This window comes from Rhincodon typus, chromosome 17, assembly GCF_021869965.1.
Source record: "Rhincodon typus isolate 14 chromosome 17, sRhiTyp1.1, whole genome shotgun sequence".
In the NCBI taxonomy this organism is placed as follows: domain Eukaryota; kingdom Metazoa; phylum Chordata; class Chondrichthyes; order Orectolobiformes; family Rhincodontidae; genus Rhincodon; species Rhincodon typus.
The window spans coordinates 30070332-30089640 of NC_063348.1; the positions used below are offsets into that span (position 1 = coordinate 30070332).

Consider the following 19309-nt stretch of genomic DNA (forward strand, 5'->3'; position numbering starts at 1 on the left):
GGCAACAGAAAGGGTTATCTATTTCACAGCTAGACAGATTAAGAAATAAGAAAGTAACACAGTCAGTCATTAGCTCCTGCCTGAAAAAGAAATATGCTGACAATCTCAAATTGGAGCTGCTTGCTGCATAAGAGATGGGACTGACATCAGCAGTGCACATCACTTCAGTCTTTGCAATATTACAAACAGTGAAATTGGAGTCTATTTGCTGTATGAAAAGCCCCTTAGGCTAACTTCTGAGGAAGGGTTGGTTTTGTTTTAGATTGCAGTTTTTTTTTATTCACGGCACTGTACTCGCATTTATTTAATTGATATTTGTACAGGAAGGAAGGCCACAGTTGCTGCAAAGATTGTGGAACAATAAATGAAAAAAAAGCGCTGTCCACGTTCAATTTCTTAGTGCATTATTTAAATGTAATGTTTACAGCATTATATTTTATAAAGCACTGTTGAGCTCACCAATATAACCTTCATCAATAAAACATCTACATCAATAAAAACATCTAGAGCTAAGACATGCATTTATAAAGCACAATTAGACCATTAACCCAAGATAGGGAAAAAAATAAAGGCTGGGCCAAATAAACAGAAATACACTTGATTAGAAAAAAGGCACTTAAAGGGATTTTTACTGTGGCAGAGATGTTTTGAGAGTGATTTTTGGATGCTCAAGGCACTATTGTTACTACAAAATAAGTGAGTTTGACAAACCCTGGAATCAGGGGCTCTCTGCTCCTATGATGCTGCTTGGCCTGCTGTGTTCATCCAGCCCTGCACCTTGTTGTCTCGGATTCTCCAGCATCTGCAGTTCCTACTATCTCTGAAGCAAAATGTTTAGTTCTCTGTTAAAGTTAATTATGGAAACATAGAGAGTAGGAGCAGGAGAAGGCCAATTAATCAATCACAGTCCCTTCACCATCCAACATGATCATGGCCGATCCTCTAACTTAACACCATCCTGCTGACTCCCCATACCACCTGACACCTTTAGCCTCTAGAAATCCATCTATTTTTTAAAATATAGTCAGTGACTAGACTCCAACAGTTTTCTGTGTTGCAGAATTGCAGAGGTTCATCACCTCTGAGTGAAATGTCTGAAATGGCCAACCCTACGTCCTGAAATGGTGAACACTTGTCCTGGACCTCTGGTCAGGGGAAAAGTCACCCCTGTATCCAGTCTGTCCAGCCCTGACAGAATTTAATACATTTCAGTGAGATCTCATTCTTCTAAACTATGGTGAATACAAACCCAGTCAATCCAAACTCTCCTCATATGACAAACCTGTCATCTGGTGAACCTTGTCTGCACTCCCTCTATGGTAAATATATCTTTTCTTCGGTGAGGAGATCAAAACTGCTAACAATTCTCCACATATGGTCTCACCAGGGCCCTGTACAGCTACAGTAAGTCTTCTTCGCTTCTACTCAAACTCTTGTGCAATGAAGGCCAAGGTATCATTTACTCTCCTAACTTCTTGCTATGCCTGTGTGTTTCCTTTCACTGTTTTATATACAAAGACACCCAGGTCCCTTTGAACATCAACCTTTCTCAATCTATCACCGTTTATCACTGGTTCCTCAAGTGAATGCAGACAGAGCCAAGCTTCTGGCACCACAAGTGGCCTGACTGTACAGGAAGGCAGGAAGAAGAAAGGAAGAGTGATAGGGGAACACACAACCATGTCTGCGGCTGATGACATGACTCAAGAATGGTGTGTTTGGCTCCCTAGTGCTAGGTTCAGGAATCCAGAATGAAAAGGATAATAAGACAAAGGTTATGGTATACATTAGTACCAATGATATAAGTAGAATTAGGCATGAGGTCTTCCATCAAGAATTTAGGGAGTTCAGCAGTAGATTAAGAAGCAGGAACTCAAAGGTTTTAATCTCTAGAATACTCCCAGAGCCATGTGCTCGTGAGCAATGAAGTAGGGGGATAGGGCAGATGAATGTGTAGCTCAAGAGTTGGTGCAAGAGGGAGAGTTTTAGATTCCTGGATCGTAGGACCATTTCTGGGGAGGTGGGACTTATATAAGGAGGACAGACTGCACCTGAACAAAAATGGGGCCACCGTCCTTGTAGGTGGATATGCTACTGCTGTTGTAAGAGTTCAACCAGTTAGTATGGAGAAGGGACACAGAACATTAGTACAATAGGAACTCAGCATGGTTTAGTCTAGGAACCAAGGCAATGGCAGTTCAGCCATGTTGAGTTTCCAGGGAGAAGGGTGAGGTGGGATGGCCTCTAATGCTAGGAGTACTACAGGCAAGACAGATGGATTAAGGATGTGGATTGATATGTGGAATTGTGATGTTGTTGTGATGTGGTTGAGGGCAGAGCAGGACTGCAGTAAGGAGGCACATTATCTTAGAAGGATCTTCAAAGGAGGTTTTGTAGGAAGAGCCTGTGAATAAAATGGGGGCAGTCACACTGTTAGGAATATATTATAGGACCCCAAACTGTCAGTGGTTAATATAGACATTTCACTGAGGTGTGTTAAGATAAAAATATGGTGATTACATTAGGAGATTTCAACTTCCCCAACATTAACTAGTATAGTCATGGTGTAAAAGGTTTAGAGGGGGCAGATTTCTTGAAACGTATTCAGGAGAGTTTTCTACACATCAATATGTAGGAGGTCCAATAGGGGGCAATGCATTTCTGGGCCTAATTCTGGGGAACAAAGCCAGACAGTTGTTTGAGGTGCCAGAGGGGAGGGGGGAAGCACCTTAGTTACAGTGACCACAACACCTTGTATATTTTATGTTTGGAATGGAAAAGAAAAATTATCATCTGCAAAGAAAGGGGTTTGAACAAGGGGAGGGCAGATTTTATTAAAATAAGACAGGATCTGGTCAAGATAGACTAGGAACAGTTATTGCTGAGTTAATCTACAGCAGAACAGTGGGAGCACTCAAAATGGCATTAGTGACAGGCCCAACATGTTCCTTTTAGAGTGAAGTGTAGGAGCAACAAGCCCAGAGAACCTAATGTCTAGGAATATTCAGGACTGGATATGAAGGAAAAGAGAGACTTTTAAAAGGTACAAAGAGAACAAATCAACAGAGGCCACCGTGGCGTTTAGAATAATGCAGGAGGGAACTTGCGAAAGCTATTAGGAAATCAAAGAGGAGACAGGAAAAAACACTGACAGGTAAGATTAGAAAGAATCCCAAAATATTCCACAAGTATATCAAGAGGAAGAGAATAACCAGGGAAAGAGCAAGGCCTATTAGGGCCGTAAGGGGAAATCTGTGTGGAGCTAGAGTACATTGGTTCGGTGTTAAGTGAGTATTTCACATCTGTGTTCACTTTGGAGAAGGGGGATATTGGGGCAGAATTTGAGAAGAGGAATTCTGAGGTTCTTAGGCAGATTGACATAGGGAGTGAGAAACTATTGAAGGTTTTGGCGGGCTTAAAAGTAGCAAAATCCCAATGTCCAGACAAGTTTTATCCCAGGTTGCTGTGGGAAACAAGGAGAAAATTACAGGGACTCTGATTCACATTTTAATTCCTACCTAGCTAGCTACAGGGGAAGTACCAGAAAACTGGAGGACAGCTAATGTGGTTCCACTATTCAAGAAGGGTTTTAGAGATAAGCCAGGGTATTACAGCTAGTGAGTCTCATATCCGTTGTAGGGAAACTATTACAGAAAATTTGGAAGGAGACAATTAATCTCTACTTGGAGAGGCAAGGTTTGATCAATGATAGTCAGCATGACTTTGTTAGAGGCAGTCATGCCTCACAAATTTGATTGAAATTTTCAAGGAGGTGACTAGATGAAGAGATGAGGATAGTGTGGTTGAAGTATTTTAGCTGGATTTCAGCAAAGTCTTTGATAAGGTCTCACATGGGAGTCTGATAAAGAAGTTAAAAGCACTTGGGATCCAGGGTAACTTGACAAGTTGGATTCAAAATCGGCTCCATGGCAGAAAACAAGTGTGGTGATAGAAGGTTACTTTTGTGACTGGCAGTTGGTGTCCAGTGGTGTACCACAGGGATCAGTGCTGTGACTCTCATTGTTTGTGATATATAAATGACATAGAAGACAATATGGGGGTGGGGGTGGGGGATTAATAAGTAAGTTTGCAGATGGGACACAAAGATTGGCCAGATGGTTGACAGTGACGTTATGTTACAGTGTTATGTTACAGTAGAATAAAGACGGATTGGTCAGATGGACAGATCAGTGACAGATGGAATTTAACCCTGAAAAGTGCGAGGTGATGCACTTTGCAAGAAGGAACAAGACAAGAAGTATACCATGAATGGCAGGATACTAGAAAGCTCAAGAGGAATTCAGCGATCTTGGGGTGTTTGTCCACAGATCCTTGAAGCAGCAGGACAGATTAGGAGGGTTGTTAAGAAGGCATACGGGACACTTGCTTTATCAGTCATGGCATAGGTTCTAAGAGCAGGGAGGTTATGTTGGAGATGTACAGGACTTTGCCTAGGCCACAACTGAGTACTGTGTGCAGTTCTGGTCACCGCACTATAGGAAGGATGTGATTGCACTGGAGGGGATGAGAAGGAGATTCACCAGCATGTTGCCGGAGATGGAGCAGTTTAGCTGTGAAGAGAAGCTAGGTAGGCTTGGGTTGTTTCCTTTAGAGCATAGAAGGTTGAGAGGGGATCTGATTGAGTGTATAAGATTATGAGAGGCATGGACAGGATGGATGGAAAGCAGCTGTTCTCCCTAGTTGAAAGGTCAAAAAGGAGGGAACATAGTTTTAAGGTGAAAGGCAGGGATTTTAGAAAGGATTTGTGGAAAACAATTTTCACTCACAGGAAGGATGGAAATCTTGAATGCTTTCTTGGAGTTAGTTTAGGCGGGAAACCTCACAACATGTGTGTGGTACATGGATGAGCACTTGAAAAGTCACAACATTCAAGGCCAAAGGTCAAGTGTGGGAAGATTAGACTGCTGTAGATTTAGAGTAGTTTTGTCAGTGTAGACTCAATGGGCTGAAGGTCCTTGTCAATCCTATATGATTGTATGAATCTATTCAAATAATACTCTACCATTCTGTCTTTCCTACCAAAGTGGACAACTTCACAGTTTTACAGAAGTCGCTGGAACTTCTCAGGAAGGGTTACTGGACCCGAAACGTAATTTCTCTTCACAGATGCTGCCAGACCTGCTGAGCTTTTCTGCCAACTTCTGTTTTTGTTTCTGATTTACAGTATCCACAGTTCTTTCGGTTTTTAACTTACACTTTTCCAAGTTATAGTGCATCTGCTATGCATTTGCGTGCACACTCAACTTGTCTAAATCACAGTGAAGCCTCTTTTCATCCTCCTCAAACTCACAACACCACCTCACTTTGTGTTATCAGCAACCTTGAAAATATTACATTTGATTTGCTGGTCCAAATTGTTGATATATATTGTGAATGGCTGGGTCTAATCACTGATTCCTGTGGTATACAATTTGTATCTGCCTTACTTACATTCACGCTGTTAACCAATTCTCACCAGTATATTAACTGATTCTTTCCAGTTTTGTGCCATCTAAAATTTTGCAATTGTACAACCAATCAGTTTCTGTAGATGTCCTCAGGATAGATGGTGAATTGCACAGCAATTCTGAGGAAGCACCAGTAGAGGGCACTAAACTCAAAGAGCTCCCCCTTACTGTACATTTAATATAGGTTTTCTTCTACATCTATTCCTACAAAGAAAGACTTTCAGAAAAGATTCTTCCAGTAACAATTAAACATAGATTGGAAAAATTATATTTGAAAATGATATATTATTGAGGAATCTTTTTGAGCACAAACTGTGTTGAGAGATGTGTACGTTGGATCAAATTATAAGCTTTTGCTTCTTCAATTTGCATACTGCTAAGGCCCCAGATGCTCAGATCAGTCCAGGGAAGTGGCAAAGAGGCATTTTGGCTGAAATTTTCCAGAAATTAGCTAAGTGCCAATTTCAAAGAGCTTCATGGCAGGTTTCTCTCTGCAAACATGAGTGAGTTTTCTCATGCTATTCTCTACATTCATATCAACTATGCACCACACCTTTATGGTGGCCCATTCATGATTTGTTCATCTCAGCAATAGCGGAAGAGCTCACTACTACTGGGATTGCCCAGAGCTCCCAATGCTAGCACTATTTTCAAAGATCAGTCATGCACCATGTCAATGCTGCCAGTCCTTCATTGTGCAGATAGTGGTAAATGAAAAAGAAAAGCTTTGGAGGGCACACAGATGGCATGGCTGACATTTCATTACAAATACATGTGTATGTTCATAAATGGATAGACATTTAAGGACTGGGTGACAGAGGTTGGCTGAGCCTAGCCTGATTCATGTTGGAAGCCTGTGTACTATTTCCCTCATGGCCAGTGCAGTATAGTATCTTCTCATTGTTCAGTGTGGGATCGTCACATACTGGAATGCCTTCAAACAATTGTAAATATTCATTTTTATTCAACAACAGCAAAAGCAAAGAGAAAAGAAAATTTGGCTGAAGTGTTGCTTCTAGGAGCGGACAGGGATTGCGTGCCTTTTGAACTGGAACAAATTTACAGTGATTGTAGCACAACAACGATAAGCCCCTGCTGTGGCTGGATCCATTAGTCACATTTCCAATGAACCTGTGTGGGGAACATCAGAAACAGAACAGGTCCTTAGTAATGTGAACAGGCAACATTCACATCACACACAAACAACAGTTTAACATTGTCCTCAATACACTGGGACTTTGGAGGACTTGGACAAAGACAGCCATGGAATGCTTCTATGTGGACCTTTGACATGGGGAACTTATTATGGTAATGTAAGCAGCACAGGCTGCGTCAGGCAAATGCAGTTGAAGACTGTAAGTGCAGTAGGATTATTGAAAGCTTGTACCCACCACCCCACCCTACATCACCAGAGAAAGGGAGGATTACATAATAGAGCAGTCAAACATTTACAGTTCAAGGTGAGAGGAATTCAGCTGTGCGCCTTTATACAGACAAGATCTCAGACTGTCTTTCAGAATTGTGGCCTAGGAGTGAAACTTTTATGGTCACCTGTGATTACTTCTGCTACACAGAGATAACAATCATCAATCTGTAATAGCCTATGACATGGTCAAGATTGATTGTGATCTGGTTGGACAACCACGACGGACACATGGCCCAGCTGCTACCTGGGCTTTGTGCACCTCCTGACTGACTCCCCGTGAATCCCCGGAGCCACGGCACAGGACTGGCAGGACTAACCGTGGTCCACGCCTCAAACTGAAAAGTCACTGACACTGACTACTACTAGCAGTCACCACAACCTTCTCAAGGCCATCAGGAATGGACAAAAAAATACTGACTCAGTCAGCAGTGCCCACATCCTGTGAACGCCTAGAGAAAAGCAGCCCACTGACCGTGTCCAAGCCCCTGGGCTGATACTTAATGCTGCCTTAACTTATGCCTGGCTGAAGGCTGTCTCAATTGAACTCTGAGATTTATTCTCTTCAGACTTGGAGACATGGACATTTGGTTAAAGCACATTCAGTGTGTTTGCCATATAAACTGCTGACACATGGTGCAGGTGTGACATTGACACAGCACGGTGACATACAGCAACATATACACTCCTTGACTGATCACTGCTGGCACCCATGACAAGCAATCTGGCTTTGTGCCTGGCCTAAATGAAAAGGCAAGACAGAAGTCCTGAGAGACTGTAAGCTCTGGCTGAGGGGGTCAAAGCACAAACATATAAGGTAAAGCAGGGATGCTGTGAAGTAGGTGCAAAGTGAGCAAGTGCGAAGCCCTGAGGTGCAACCTGGTTGAATCTATCAGATGGCTTCCTATTCCTGCTCACAAAGTGTGCTGGTAGCAGCATCGCGATGGAAGATGCTGGTGTGGTCCAAAGTGCAGTGCATTCAAATTTTTTTTTCTTGTCAGCAATTAACTCATTGCTGGACATCGCTATTAAGTGCTGGACTGCCTGCAACTGACAAAACCATCTTCTCTAATTTTTTTTTTTGGCCATTGTACCTGTTAGGAACTATTACATTTTGAAGAAATCCGAACTCCCAGTAATTACCCAACAGCACTGTCACAATATTTCACATTTAAATAAAGTTTGTTTTTATTTAAAATCAAATAGAAATTAAACAAAGCCAGCACACTAGCTTAACATTGTAGCTTATAAAAACATATGTTACACACCCAAGTGTTACTTTTCACTCGTCACCCACCCCTTATGATCTCCCATGCCTTCTGAAATATTGAAGGTTCTTTTATTTCTCCTGAGACCTACAAAGGTATGCTACTGTCCTCCAGAATTTACTTCAGTTGTCTTGGTTATTCTAGCTATTCCTTAAAATACACATTACACATGGATCCTTCCACTAAGTTCTTTAAAGACTCTTGGCCTGTTCCACTCCATGTCTTGCCTTTGGATGTACATAGATTGCTTTTCCCCAGCCTGCTTCTGCAGCATCTGTTTAGCTCTTTCCAAGCTGACTGGTTTCTTCCACACACTCTCAAGACCACTGCAGCTTTCTTCCACAGCCTGCAAGTTAGAGCAAACCTCCCAGTTCTTGACCCTCACAAACTTGACTGATTACATTAACAAAAATATGGATAATATAAACAAAGCAACCTTCCAGCCCCACAATTTGTGTCAATGATAATATGGTGTGCTTTGAGATGATTCAATCAGAAATGAAAACAATTTATTTTACTTTTAATAATTCTTTGATTCTGTAACCCCTATGTATAATCTATATTGCTAATGCTAACTGCCCCACCTCCAGACTCTCTTGCTCCAGTCAAGCTTAGAAATGGATCATTCCTTGTTCAAATATTTCACTAGCACCCCTAATCATTCAAGACAAACAAAGGCTACTATTTAAGTGTAATAAATCCAGGTTTATTTGATTTACGCTTACATCAGAATTGTTTTTACTAGGTTTGCAAACAGATATCCCCATTTTCTATAGTTCAATGTTAATTCTTAAAACTAAAAGTTATATTCTAAAATCTGTGAACAATTAACTTGATATTTGCAACATTATGTATGTGCATTCCTCACTGTTTTAGTTTTATCATATATTTCCAATGTACTGACCCTATTGACAGATTTAAATTAACAGGAAAAAAGTTGTTACAAAAGATGTAGCCAAATGTAATTTTATGACAAAAGGTATTTATCATATCAGGTTACCTCCCATGTTAGTCAGCTTTTTAAAGAGAGGTAGAGATGGTCTGTCTGCAAAAATATCACTCTGGTGAACAAGGCATTCTTTGATTGCATCATACCCATTCACGATAATAGTTGATATACCACCAAGATCAAGGCTGTAAATCTGGTAAACAAGAAAGTGACATTTACAAAGTAAATTAAGAAACCTATAAACCATTCAATTAAAGTACACTATACATGTGGAATAACTGTGTGATTTGAAATCTTTGAAATTTGCCTTAAATAGGAATCATGGTAGGCACAGATTTGCATGTATAGTATAAAAATTAGTCATAGTACTAAGATATTCCACAAACTTTTCAAATATTTTATAATTTTGCTCAGTAGCGGGAAGTCTAGTACATAACATAACATTGTATCAGTAAAATAACATACTTAGAATCTGTGAAGGTTTGACATCTCAACTTGTTTCATCAACCTTCTGGTTTGCACTTTATAATTTGTCACAATTTGTAACTCATCAAGGCAAGGGAAGGGAAACTGGGGTAAAAATAGAGAAACATAGAAAACAGGACCAGGAGTAGGTCATTTGACCCTTCATGCCTGCTACAGCATTCAATATGATCATAGTTGATCATCCTATTCAGTACCCTCTTCCCACTTTCTCCCCATACCCTTTGATCCCTTTAACCCTAAGAATTATACTAATTCCTTCCTTAAAACATTCAACGTTGTGGCCTCAACGGCTTTCTGTGGCACAGAATTTCATAGGCTCACAATTCTCTGGGTGAAGAAATTTCTCCGCATCTCAGTCCTAAATGGTCTACCCCTTAGAATATGACTCTATGAGATCCCTCCTTATTCTTCTAAACTCGAGTGAAAATAGTTTGAACAGATGTAGTCTCACTTCATATGTCAGTCCTGCCATCCAGGAATCCTTTGTTGCACTCCCTCTATAGCCAGAACATCCTTCCTCATATTAAAAGGAGACTAAAACTACACATTATCATTTTGGGTACTCAGCTTTTCCAGGTCATGAGATGTATTTAGAGGCAAACAAAAGTTTATGTTAACTGCAGCAACAAATTTTGTATTATGCTGAATCCCAAACTCTATGTGAAATTGCATGGAATAAGAGGATGAAAACAAACTTTAAATTTTAACAAATACATGCTTTCAGTGTTGATAATAAAAATTAAATTCAAGGTTTGTGTAGGAAGGTTTCAGAAATTGTGATTAAAAGAGATTAAAGTAGAATTTTGAAGAAGGTACAAAGGGCAATATAAAAGATCCTGTTGACATATTAGCTGTAAAGAGTCAACGTTAGGGTTATGTCACTAAAAGATGAAGGATGTTTGCTTATGGTGAACAATGAAAGAAATTGCACAGTATAAGTAGACTGGTGTGACTTTGAACACGATTTGTCCCACTCGTTTGAGTGACAGTGGAAAAACAGTAAAAACTGCTGAAAATAATATAGGTGGCAAATCCCAATGGAAATTTACTTTCTTTGCTTCATTTTCAAATAGTAAATTGATATTAGGATTATAGTACCATCAAAATTGCATGTAGCATTGTCTGTGACAAACTGTTTAACTTCATAACTTCCTGTTTTCCTTGTATCTACCAAAATTCGTTTTTGCAGCCTTGTTCTCTTCCTCAGCAACTATCTTCTGCTCCAATTTATTTCACATTGATTCCAACTGAAATTCTACCAACAATTACTGATATCTCATAGATTTTCAACACTAATTGATTGCTGTTCTTGCTGAGGCACACTGTGAATGGCAGTGCCACCACACGTATATTTGAGACTTTAACTGGATGCGTAAAGGTATGCAAGTTGCACATCAACCTGTTTAGTCACATGAAGATCCATGGCAGAAATGCATGAACCTGAGTTCTTACCATTCTCAAATTGAGAGATAGCTGAAAATATCCAGACTTGTACAAAAATTAAAAACACAGATACAAAATTGGCTAAAGGCTGGAAAAAGAATAGTGATGGTGGATGGTTGTTTTTCAGACTAGACGGCAAGTATATACTGGTGTTTCGCAGTGGTCACTATTATAACTAACACTTTTTGATGTATATATTGTGTGTTAATATACATATAAATAAAAATATGCAGACAAAAGCTAATGTATTATAGAAATTATGACATATACAAAATATTGCATATTAAAATATCTTATGTATACGTATTAAATATATAAAGCATGTACAGGTATAAATGAAGAAATAGATATATGTAAATATATATTTTTAGGTGACAGAACATGTCCACTGGCTGCTAAAAGAAAGCACATGTGATCCTTGACTTCATTAGCAGAGAAATAGAATGCGAAAGCAAAGAGGTAATGCTCAATCTTTATAAAACACTGAGCAGACCTTATCAGGAGTAATGTGTTTACTTTTGGGCACTAAATTTTAAAAAGAGTGCGGAGTTCTTAGATAGGGTGCATGTGATTTATTAGTGTGGTACTAGGGGACGGGATTATTTGGAAAAACTGAAGAAACCGGGCTTCTTGTTCTTAACACAAACAAAGCTAGGCAGAGATTTGATACAAACATTCAACACGATGCCTAGTTTTGGGACAGCAACTAAGGAGAGGCAAGATACCATTTCTAGTGACTGAAGGATTGTTAGCCAATGGATACAAATTTATGGTGACTGGCAAAAGAACCAGAGGCAACAAGAGGACATTTATGTTAAAACAGAGTTGTTGTGATTTGGAATGTGCTGCCTGAAAGGGTGATAGATGAAGATCCAATAGTCACATTCAAAAGAGAATGAGATAAATACTTGAAGGGAAATATTTATAGGACTGCAGGGAAAGAGCTGTGGAGTGACAGCTGACATGGAAACCCGAATGACCTCCTTCTGTGCAGTATATTTCTATGTTGTGTTTGATCAATAAGAAGAAATTTATTGAATTAAAATATCTTTGTCATTATCAATATCACCAACATATTGATGAATGGGTGTTTGAGAGAATCTAATTCTGAAAGATCCAGCGTCTGCTTTTCATTCAAGTTAGCTGAAGTATTGATTCCAAGCCACCTTGGTACAGATCAATGAATAGACTCCAGTTTGGGCTAGTAACGTTGGTACTAACTCTCTTTAACAACTCATAAAAGGGACCGAGTCAATAGTTGTCTGGAGTCCACTGGGATAGGAATCTTTGAGATAGATATCTCCTGTAATACAATGGTATTTGATGTTGGGGGGGGGGGGGGGTAATCCTGCTGTCACCATTTGAGATTTACAATCTACGAGCATTCCTAAATATTGTACTGTCTGGGAATTTATGCCAAAATAAAAGCTACAGTAAGTACATTGGTTCATAAATTCTTCAGGATATGTATTGACTCAAGGTCCCTCAACTGCACAGGTAAGAACTGGAGCTCGGGGTGGGTGGAGGGTGTAAGGTTGTGGGGGGGTTGTGGGGGGGATGGGGGGGGAGGGGGGTGGGTGGGCGGGGAACGTGGGGGACAGGGAGATGGTGGTTGGGCCCAGAATGGGACTCTAGGGTCTTGCCTGGATGTCATTAATGTCGGAGTGTCTGATTCAGGCTGACTTTCAGTGAAATCCTCTGACCCAGGAGAAGGAGCAAGGATCTGGAACTCACTTTGAGTTACATTGGAAGGTCTCATCACTAATGAAGGATGCATTTTGCCCAGATGTTTCCCCACCATGAATGAAACAAAATTCACATATCTGGCTTCATTCATCAATACTACATGGTTTTCATAAACAAAACAGTACACTATTACAGGTAGAAGACACCAAGTGGCACTTTACAATGCAGTGGCTCATGTTGTTCGCCACTTTTATGTGGTCTCCTTCTGTGGCTTTGGATGAGATGGAGGTGGCCTATTCACTGGTCTCTGCCTGAGGCTGAAATGCATGTGGTTAGGTGCTCAATGCAGGTGGGCTCCTTCATTGCACTCTGATCCATAGATGCTCCTTTGTCAAAGAGGCTGAGGAAGATGCTGCTGATGATGGCATCCCAAAAGGGCTAGAAAGCTACACCAGCTGGAGATTAAGTGGTATCCCTGCAGACATCCCTCTACAAGTTAATGTTAAAAAATGTACAATGCAATTGGGAGGTGGTGGCATAGTGGTATTGTCATTCAGCTAGTAATCCAGAAACCAGACTAATATTCGAGCTAACAAAGTCTGGAGCTCGAGGAACACAGCAGGCCAGGCAGTATCAGAGGAACAGGAAAGCTGACATTTCGGGTCAGGACCCTTCTTCAGAAAATTTTCTGTGTTCCTCCAGCTCCACACTTTGTTATCTCTGGCTCCAGCATCTATAGTTCTTGGTATCTCAGTAATATTCAAGATATAGAAGATTCAATCCTGCTACGGTAGATGGTGAAATTTGAATTCAGTAGAAATCAGTACTAAAAAGCTAGCATGATTGTGACATCATGACCTGTGATACGGCCACATACATGATGCTGCACTGTCTCGGGGCAATTTCACACGCAGGAGTAAATCTGCTGCTGTTAGTTTAAGTGGAGTCCCCTTTCCCAATCACACTTGAGATCCTTCGTTTTCACCCAGCTGAACACGGTTGTGACTGTGCTCCATCTTCTGAGGGGTCTGCCTCAGCTGCAGGGATCTCCTGTGCTCATCACCAATTGTCAGCCTATCTAACCACACTGAGGTGACTATATCTGCCCTTGTATAGGCGACACATGTTAGGTGTGATGGTGCCTCTGCTGAGGTCTGCTCTGGCTGTGCTTGGGCTAGTAATGGTGCTAGTCATTGTACTTGGATGCTGAGACCCGAGACAAAAGAACAGAACATGAGAATTAGCCTCGGAGGGCAGGATGCTCTGCAGAATTGAGGCTTTCCCATATAATTGTGTTATGCATACCACCATACAAGGTGCTATTGGACAGTTTGGAATGCATTGCATGTTTCCAGCTTGTATTCGCCATGTCCACCGTGGATACCCATTTCACTTCCTTGTGGTTAGCAATTCTAGCAATGTCTATGGCTTCCTTCCACCTTGCTGGTGCTGACACACAATTTATGGAACTTATCTTCTTGACTTGGCCCTCTCATGGACATTACAGGTCGGTTTCTCCTGCAGGCATAAAAGAGAGGGAGATGAGGAACTTCTGGTTTCTGGACAATGCAGTCACTCTTGTTCATTAGAAGCTGCATGTTTCAGTCCTGGCAGGTCTTCAGCAACTCTAAAGTCCAGATCCATTCCGAGGGGTTAGTAAGTATTCTGGGTACGTTCATTTCTGATGGCACTATCAGAGAGATTCACACACAGATATTAAATGGTGTGCCTGGATGAGTCTGTTGTGGGCTTCTTTGGGAACCAGGTGTATGGTTGCAGAAGTCATGTGAAATCTGGTCTTTCTCAGAGGAGGAGGATGCCAATTGATGTGCAGCTCTCCCTTATTGTAGCTCCATCCCTCTCTGCACTGTGATATTGTGAAAGACCCGGCAGACTGTGAAGAATGCCTCCAAATCTGTCTAAGTACTGAAGCTGCATCTTGACCAAACAGAAGACTTCTTCAATGACCTGGTGATCATGTGGCCCCATTTATATCCCTCCATTAGTTCATTGGTATTTTTCCTCAAAGGAATCAGCAGCCAAGTCTTCAATGAGTATCCCTCTTCTTCCAGAAACTTAATAGTGAGTCTGAATGGATGAGAAAACAGCTGCAGGAGACATGATTGCCACAGAATGAATATGGCTTGGCAGCTCCCCACAAAGCTAGTATAGATATGCAACTTCTGGTGGTCCCAAACTAGCTGGAAATTGAAGGAGTGAAATTTTTTGTGGTTAGTGAAGACTCCTTGCTGGTCTGAAGCTACCCTGATTGTCTGATGCATGCTGTCAATAAGCCCCCGCACCTGCAGGAATCCAACCGCTGTAGTGAAGCCAACAGCCTCTGTGTTTAGAGATAGTAGGAACTGCAGATGCTGGAGAATCTGAGATAACACGGTGTAGAGTTGGATGAACACAACAGGCCAAGCAGCATCATAGGAGCAGGAAGGCTGACGTTTCGGGCCTAGACCCTTCTTCAGAAAAACTGGCTTCATCATGACATTCAGATGACTGGTGACCTTGCTGACTTTGGTGTTGGTGAACTTGGTGATGCACTTATAACCAGCACGTTGAGCTATTTGGAAAAGCGTCCAGTTGATCCCTCAAAGAAGGTGGAGGTGACAAACTTCAGCGATCTAATGACCCTGATGGCTATCTGGTTCTTTTGGGAAGAGGCCTTGGTTCCAGTAGGATGCAGATATCTGCAACGATGCACCATGAAAGCCAGAGCCTCCTGAAGTGCTGTCGTTCTACTGTGTTGAGGAAGATCACTGTCTGTTGAGGGTATCGTATTCTTCAAGACAGAACGCCATGTCCATTCTCTCTGTCATGAGGAGCAGGACATCACCGCAGAGATGCAGCTGCTGCTGGTATTGCTTTCCCTGCTGCTGCTCACGTGGCTTTCCCTGCTACTTATCTGAAGTTCAGACTGCTATTGCATAAGATGCTCTCAGCTGCAGTAAAACTGACAGCAAATAAGTTAAGAAGAGGTGAATATATTCTAAAGCACATGGAGGTAATACCAAAATATAAAATTGTGAAAGTGAAGATTTCAGGCTCCCAGACAAGCAATTTTAGTCTCTAATCATTACCTACTGCATCAATTTTACTAAACAATCACTCATCATTGTGGATTTGCCTCAATGAACCTGATGATATACAGAGAACTTAATGAAGTTTTACAAGGGCTGTTAAAGCCAGAATGCTAGTCTCTTGTTTGATTATTTCAGTGACTTTCCTGACAGCTGCCAAGAGATTCTCCACTTTTCTCCAAACCTGGCCAGCTCAAGTCCAGAAGTAAGCAGGACTATCTTGATCCAATGCCCGGTTTTGGAGATTTAACTCCAGGACATAGGTCTTCCTCCCAGGCGTTATAAATATTCTGCCCCAAATATGTGTTGTCTTGATTATTTTGTGTGTCAAGAAAGGTAGAAAAATTTATATTTTACCATATTATGCCAATTACTCTTCATTCAACTATCGTACATTGACAAGTCCACATTGATTTGAAGTGTAAACTCAGTTCAGTTGAGGGAGAATATTCAGCACGCTTCTGAGAAGAGGAGAATCATGTGACAACACATGATACATATCTCAGTGAACAATAAATCTCATTGCTGTGACCTGATTGTTTAATCTTTATATTAGGCAGGAAACTGTATACTCTAGATCACAGGAGACACAAAAACCACTAACTCAAGTCATTGATAACATTGAATCTGGAAAAAAAAACTATAAAAACCCCAAAGTATACCTGTCATGATTGCATGATCATTGGATGCAATGATCAAAAAATTTGCAATGAGAGGATAACAAGGTGTAGAGCTGGATGAACACAGCAGGCCAAGCAGCATCATAGGAGCAGGAAGGCTGACGTTTCGGGCCTAGACCATGAGAGGATGTCAATTTAAGGTAATCAGACAAATAAGAATTAGAGGAGTTCAAATAAAAATCTTTCAAAACAAGTTAGAACATAGAATTATGCCACACGCCTTCAATGAAGCAGAGTTCATGCATGCTTACAAAAGTTGAGGTGGAATATGAAAGGTTATATGGGAAATGACTGGGAAGCTAGGAACTAGACTATGTCAGCAGGTTGTTCCTGTGCTGCCTATCTCTAAGCCTGCACTAGAACAGACAGGATTTAAAATGGGAACACTGGCGCATTTTTGTCGATTGTATCTGCCCATTGTAGCATCTGGAGAATAAAGGAATTCTGAAATTGAAAGCAAGTCTCAGTGATAGTCACCATGCCATTATCACTGATTGTCATGTCAACCCATCTGGTCCTCTTGGGGAAGGAAATCTGCCAGCTTTACCCTATCAAATGCACATGTGATTCCACACTCAAAATATGACTGATTGACTCTTAACTACCCTTTGAAATGGTGTGGCAAGCCGTTCAGTTCAAGGTCAATTAGTGATGGGCAAAAAAATATGCTAGCCTTGCAGTGATGCCCACATCCCGTCAAAGGATTTGAAAATGGAAGTTTTTTCCAGTGAGATAGTAACCATGGTGTCACATTCCATTCTCCATCTTGACTGTTTAAGCAACACTGGAGACTAGGAGTGGCTCTGTTTGGTCTGTTGAGCTGTTGTTCAGTAATGCACAACAAGGTAGAAAATATAAATTGTCATTTTAAGTGGATTACAGGACCAATCAATATTTCCACAGTGGGTTAACTTACAGTCCATCAATGGGACCAGTAAAAATGTATTTAAGTTGCATGGAGTTTTCGGCTATAGCCATTTGCTGCTTCCCTCCGATCACTGGCAGGCTTCCAACCGCCTTTGTCAACTCCAGCCTTGATCACTACAATTCTCTTCTGGATGATTTCCAATCCTTCATAAACTTCATCTCATCCATTATCCCTGTGTTCAGTGACCCATAGCGTCTTTTATTCTGCACTGTGCCTAATTTCCGATGCTCACCCTCAAGTTCCTATCATCCCTTCTACCAACTGAGAACTTTGTTCTTTTAGTCCTGGAGTGCTGTCTACTTTATTCCTTTAGCTTTGCCTTCAGACCCTGTGCTGCACAGTACCTGTCCAAAACTATTTGCTTCCACATTCCTTTACTCTCTTTTCAGAACTTTCTTAACACTTACAAATTCACTCAAGTTCTTGAGCACCTTCCTGCTATCTCTCTTCCTTTGCTCAATTGTCAAATTTTGACTTTTTTTCGGAAAGACGCTAATATAAATGCAGGTTATCAGTAACTTGCGAAGCTTTCTTACTTTCACACGAATGAAATATACGGATGCTATACACTCGATAATCACGTTGCCAGCCGGACACGCAAAGTACAAAGTCCATGTGTTTTTTTTTCCATAGTTTACCATTCACAACAACAGCTGAAATCCACGACAGATCCACTTAAGAAACAATATTAATATATCAAGTCAAATATTACAAATGAAACCGAGCGTCTTATTGTGATGATACCGCCCTGATCGTAGTCGAATATCGATTTTATAAAAAATTAAAACAAATTTTATTTCAATACCTGTCCATGAATTTCACTCTGCTTCTTCAAGAAGACGTGTGGTTCATTGATGAGGGACAGGAGGTTGCCTATGAGAGGTAGAGCGGTGGGACCCGGTGGGAAACCACGAGGTCTCCTCTGTTTAAGGAGCTGCCGGACCAACAGCAGACCCAACAAAACAAACAACAAAGTGCCCAGGGCTGTACACAACTTCGAAAAGAGTGTCACGGCAAAGGCTGGCCGTGCTCCCTGCGCCGACATTGCTCACACACTCTCAGTCCTTCCCTCTGGTATGAACTCCATGTATCCAGCCTGTCGCCAGTCCCGCCTCCACTTCCTCTGGATTGGATTGATACATCCAACAGCACCGCCGGTCTGATTGGCTGACAGTGATATCACTCCGGTTTGTCCGGACTCTGCGGGGGTCCCTGTGCTCCTGGGCCAGCGGATTCCAGCATCAGCAGCTCTCATCGGGCTGGCGTGCTCACGCCGTTTTCTTGTCTTCTCATCAGTCCAGGAACCCAGGGCATCGCATTGACTCATTCTAGAGGCCACCTCAAAGTGGGAGAGCATCTTGAAGTTAAAAAAAAGTAATCCAGTGATTTCACCTTTCACCTTTATACTGGTTTAACTTGTTGAAAACAATAACCAGTTTAAATGAGACATAGAGACAAGTGGTTTACTTTAGTAGGATGCCTTTCAAAAGTCAATTGACACGATTCCTCTGTGGATCGAAAAGCGTGAGGGGCTGAAAGGTAAAGTTATTTGGAATGGGAGTAAAGCTACTTTCGTTCGACTTTTACTTATGTTGGCCATACAACGGGACTGGAAAGAAGGCAAAAACACGTCGCTGCTTATTGCCATTTAAAAAAAAATTACCAGCACTAACATGCCTAATGTGAAAGGCTGGTCCACATCATTGGGCACGCATTGTAAAACGTGGCTCCATGCACAACACAGAGGTAAACCTTGCAGATCAGGGTCATGCTTGCAAACGGAATGAGGTGTTCCGTAAATGAGTCACTCACGCTTTGTTTTCCCCAGTGTAGCTTGTTGTGTAAGAGTCTAAAATGATTATGTCACATGAACTTGATGCGAGCACAGC

The 19309-nt window shown here is 41.3% G+C and overlaps 1 protein-coding gene across 1 annotated transcript in view; it reads right to left on the bottom strand.

Moving 5' to 3' along the window:
* LOC109926988 (vitamin D 25-hydroxylase) overlaps positions 1-18758 on the bottom strand; it is a 35436-nt gene extending 16678 nt beyond the window's left edge. Inside the window, exons 1-2 of the mRNA XM_020526881.2 lie at positions 18226-18758; positions 9160-9301 (exon numbers count right to left, since the gene is read on the bottom strand). Of these exons, the coding sequence (XP_020382470.1) occupies positions 9160-9301; positions 18226-18465 (382 nt within the window). The 5' untranslated portion in view covers positions 18466-18758. The remainder of the gene's footprint in view (positions 1-9159; positions 9302-18225) is intronic.
* Between the last annotated feature and the right edge of the window lie 551 nt (positions 18759-19309).